The 3,968-nt window shown below is 44.7% G+C and overlaps 1 protein-coding gene across 1 annotated transcript in view; it reads left to right on the top strand.

The window, feature by feature from the left end:
* The first annotated feature begins 411 nt into the window (after positions 1 to 411).
* Positions 412 to 3,968, top strand: part of LOC103363047 (alpha-1,3-galactosyltransferase 2-like) — a 10,615-nt gene continuing 7,058 nt past the window's right edge. Inside the window, exons 1-4 of the mRNA XM_008289646.1 lie at positions 412 to 465; positions 2,273 to 2,363; positions 2,486 to 2,575; positions 2,911 to 3,006. Of these exons, the coding sequence (XP_008287868.1) occupies positions 2,359 to 2,363; positions 2,486 to 2,575; positions 2,911 to 3,006 (191 nt within the window). The 5' untranslated portion in view covers positions 412 to 465; positions 2,273 to 2,358. The remainder of the gene's footprint in view (positions 466 to 2,272; positions 2,364 to 2,485; positions 2,576 to 2,910; positions 3,007 to 3,968) is intronic.

The following is a 3,968-nucleotide window of genomic DNA, read 5'->3' as shown; positions in this document are numbered from 1 at the left end:
ACTTCATCATAGTTTGTGTTTGTGCGTAAAGTTTGCCAACACATGCCCCCCTTTGTTTTTTTCATTGTTATTTCCCCCTTTACCTTGATTTCTTTTCTGACGTGTCACGTGTATCAGTGGTCTCATAGCTGTCAGGTGCAGTCTCAACAAGGTCACCTGGGACTCGTGAGGAAAGAACTGCATCTATTGGTGCAGCAGCGGTGCCAGCGCGATGTGAACCGTTTGTGCTGGAGTGCAGGTACACAGAGAAGCAGCAGCGTTGGGCTGCAGGAAGCAGAAGGAGCCTGAGGTGCTGTGCCTTTTACGGTCAATACCGCTAAAAAGAGCCACTCCCTTCTGTTGCTACCTGGAGTCTTCACAATTAGTCACAGCGACAGTCTGGAATGACTTTACGCACGGTTAGTTGCCTCCCTGTGGATATATTTTGGACATTTGAGGACACTTGCAGGTGGAAGCGACTCACAGGTAGGATATCAACACCTCAGTCTTAGGATGTCTGTAGGCTGTGTGGAGACAGTTTTTAAATTAGCAATATGTTTTAGGATTGCCATTTGAAACCAACAGACGATTCTAATTTGACGGTACAACAGTTTCACGGTTTCGACACGTGACTGTGATGCTTCAAGGAATTTACGAGACTGTTAAGATCATTTAGTCAAAAATGATTATTTATTTATTTATTTGTTTTTGCTAATTCTTGGACCCTTAACAGCTGGATTAGTTGAAAGGGATAGAATCAGCCACACACTGCTGTCAAGTGTGTTGTTTAATTGGATCTGTGTTAAACGTGGTACCAAACCTAAAACCTAAGACTGTGCGAGGAAACACCAAGAACATATTTTAGAGCATGACTGAAATACTTACAATGCACTGGGGCACCTGAACAAGTGTGATGGAAACGAATGTGTGGTAAATTAAGGAAGAAATGCAATTAAAACACACATGAAGTCTGCAGTTGGAGCCCACTCAGGGCCTTTTTATGTTCAGCAAAATGATCCAACTGCTCTGAACATTTGGTGTAACATAAGAATGTTGTTAACTTAGATTTCTGACAATAACTTCCAAGCAAAAGTGTGTGTGTCATAAAAAACAACACTGTCCTCCTGTATGTAGCTGGTGCTTGATGGTCAATATAATCCGGCTTTTATGAAAAAATATTTACAAAAAAACCTCTTTCATGTCAAAGTGAGTCTGATTTCTACACGATAAGTTCAGTTATTTGAAAAATCTATAAGTGATTGGATAAAATGTTTTAAGTGAAGCACCCAGTTCAACACAGGTCCATTAGTTTGAGTCACGCGATGAGGGAAGTGGAGATGGTGTGAGGCAGTGACGGTGGTTTGGCCTGATTGCAGCGGCCCATTACACCGCGGCGTTGGCCTGGTCCAGTGGAGGCTCTGTTGAATCAGCAGTAAGAAGCGTGTCCTGACGATTCTGTCAGTGGCACAGATTCTTGGCTGAATGTGTGATACCTGTTGAGCTGCACGTTACTAATCCTCCTGATCCAAGCCATTCAGGCACAGAGCACAATGCCTCCAACCCACACAACCTGCTGCTGCCATCAACACCCTGCCACACCTGATCCTGTTCTATGGCACTCATCCAGGTTGTTCTCTCCTGGTTCTCTACTACATCCTTGCTTGTGTTGCATCTGCTCTCAGATGGACTTGGAAACATGGAAATTGTAGAATTGTTGTTGCACACTTCATGCATGGCTGCCACCAGAGCCTCTGTGTGTTCAGGCAGCCACACAGGAAACACAAGGATGTGTCTGAATGTTTGGTTCTGGTTTGCTGACATTTCGTGCTGCTGCTATTGCAGGGCAACACAGAGTAGAAAACTGATTAGTCTATTGATATTTATCACTGAGAATATTTAATTAGTAAGCTAAAGTGACAGGCTGCATCGTGGGACAGGGTCAGACCTAAATGTATGAAGTTTAACGTCTTCCAGCTCTGAAGTGCAGCGTTCATGTTAGAAACAGGCGGCTGCTCTGTCGCTTCATCTGAACCACTTATCCTGCTGTGTTTATGTAGTTAAATGACGCTGCTGCCATTTGAAAAGCACGGAGCCTTTTGACTCCTGCACAGGTGTTTATAGTGACAAAATATTCCATTCAGTTTCATTTATATGGTATGAATTCACAACATATATATACATATATCTGTGTATATATGTTTATTTCTGTTGTATCGGCTCCAACATATTTCCAGCCCCACCTGTAGCTTTATGAAGTGGAAAAGGTGTGACGCACCTGTTCTCTTTATCTCAGAGCTGCCGTTTCATCCATGAACCTCAGGCTGTTCACGGAAAGAGTGTTCATGGTCTGCTGAAGCTGAACACCAGCGTGTGTCAACAATGGGGTAACTATGTTTATTTCAGTTTGATTGTTTGTTGGTGCACCGTGTGGTCGTACCTGCTCAGAAACATTCGGTCTTGCATTGTTGTTTGAACTAACGCTCACCGTCACATGTGCTCCATGCAGGTACATTCAGAAGACAAAGAGTGTTTTGAAATGCGTGCTGTGCTTCCCGATCATGCTCGGTGTTTTCTACTTCACCTCTCCGTCTCTAAGGTGAGCAGCAAAACAAGCCAGTGTTCAGTTTCAGGAGTCGTGTCGCTGCCCGGTGGCCAGTTTAAAGCAGTTTAATGCCACAGAATAAAACGCATCGTTGGTTCATTTTGCTCGTGATGTTGCGTTATGCTGCTGACTCTGTTCTTTGTCCCACCATCAGTGATGTTGGGTGAACAACAGACACACCTGTCTGTGGATCACATTACAGATCAGTGACACCACAGAGAAACAAAAAAACACTGAACATTAGAATCTGTATGTGCAGGACTTTTGAACTGGACAGTAAATGGATTGTACTTCTTATTTTTAACGTTGTGGCCTGTTTTTGATGCCAGACTTCTGATAGGTCTGATACCGATGGACAAGTGCTCTCTGGAGAGCGGGAAGATGCTGACTCTGGACAACAGCGTCGACGCCAGCCTGGACCTGCGGTAAGACCGTTAAGCTCTGTGTTTCCATGTGAACTGACATTTCAGTGAAACATCCAGCATCTTCCAGTGCAGCAAACTGAAAAGCTGCAAGTTCTCACGCAAACCAAAGCAACTAAAACCAGACAGGGAACACCTCGAGTGTTTTCTCTCCAGGTGGTCAAACCCAAGTGCTGTTTGCTCACTGATGACGAGTTTGTGTTCTTGGCTTCCCTCCAACTGCCTGTGGTCAGCGTAACGGGTAGAACCGCCATTTTGTTCCAGCAAAGTCACTTCCTTTCTAAACTGAATCTTTGAACTGCAGCACAATGGTAGAAAATCCAATAATTCAGTTGAGAAAACAAGCTGATGGCTGATCTGTGATGTAGGTTTGGGTGTCATGGTGGTTCAGATAGTTCTGATTCCATGTGCACTTCCTGTTGGTTTGAATCAGAGACAGGCTGAAGTGTGGAGCTGATAGTTCTGTGCAGGAAAAGTGAAACTATTGGCGTCAAAATTTTGAACAATACAAACTCCAACAGTTTGTTTAAAGGGTTCTCAGGGACCCTGTCATTCAACTACAAACAGCTAATGTGACTGTAGCTGAAGACATAGTCCAGGAGCAACAGGAGAGGCTGTTGATCCCTGAACACCACGAGTTCATGTCATGATGCAGGAACATCATGTAGAGCAGCAACATCCTGCTCCTCTCTGCAAGAACCTATCAAAGACAGCCTCAGGACACACTCCATCTGACAGTAGGTCATGTTCTGCTGCTCAGGATCTCAGTCAGCACATAAACAGGTAGGACGGCCCTACAGCTCACCCAGCTGAGTGGCGACCCATGAACAGGACGACAGTCCCTGATGCAGCGGTCGTGAGTTCGACTCCCGCTCAGCAGGTCTCTCCTCATTCTTCTCCCCCCTTTCCTGTCTATCTCTGTTCTCTACTGCTCTAAATAAAGGCAAAAAGACCCAATATATATA

This window comes from Stegastes partitus, unplaced genomic scaffold (genome assembly GCF_000690725.1).
Source record: "Stegastes partitus isolate 25-593 unplaced genomic scaffold, Stegastes_partitus-1.0.2 Scaffold14, whole genome shotgun sequence".
Lineage (NCBI taxonomy): Eukaryota > Metazoa > Chordata > Actinopteri > Pomacentridae > Stegastes > Stegastes partitus.
Note: the sequence above shows the minus strand (reverse complement) of the source record. Positions and strands in the feature narration are given on the sequence as shown.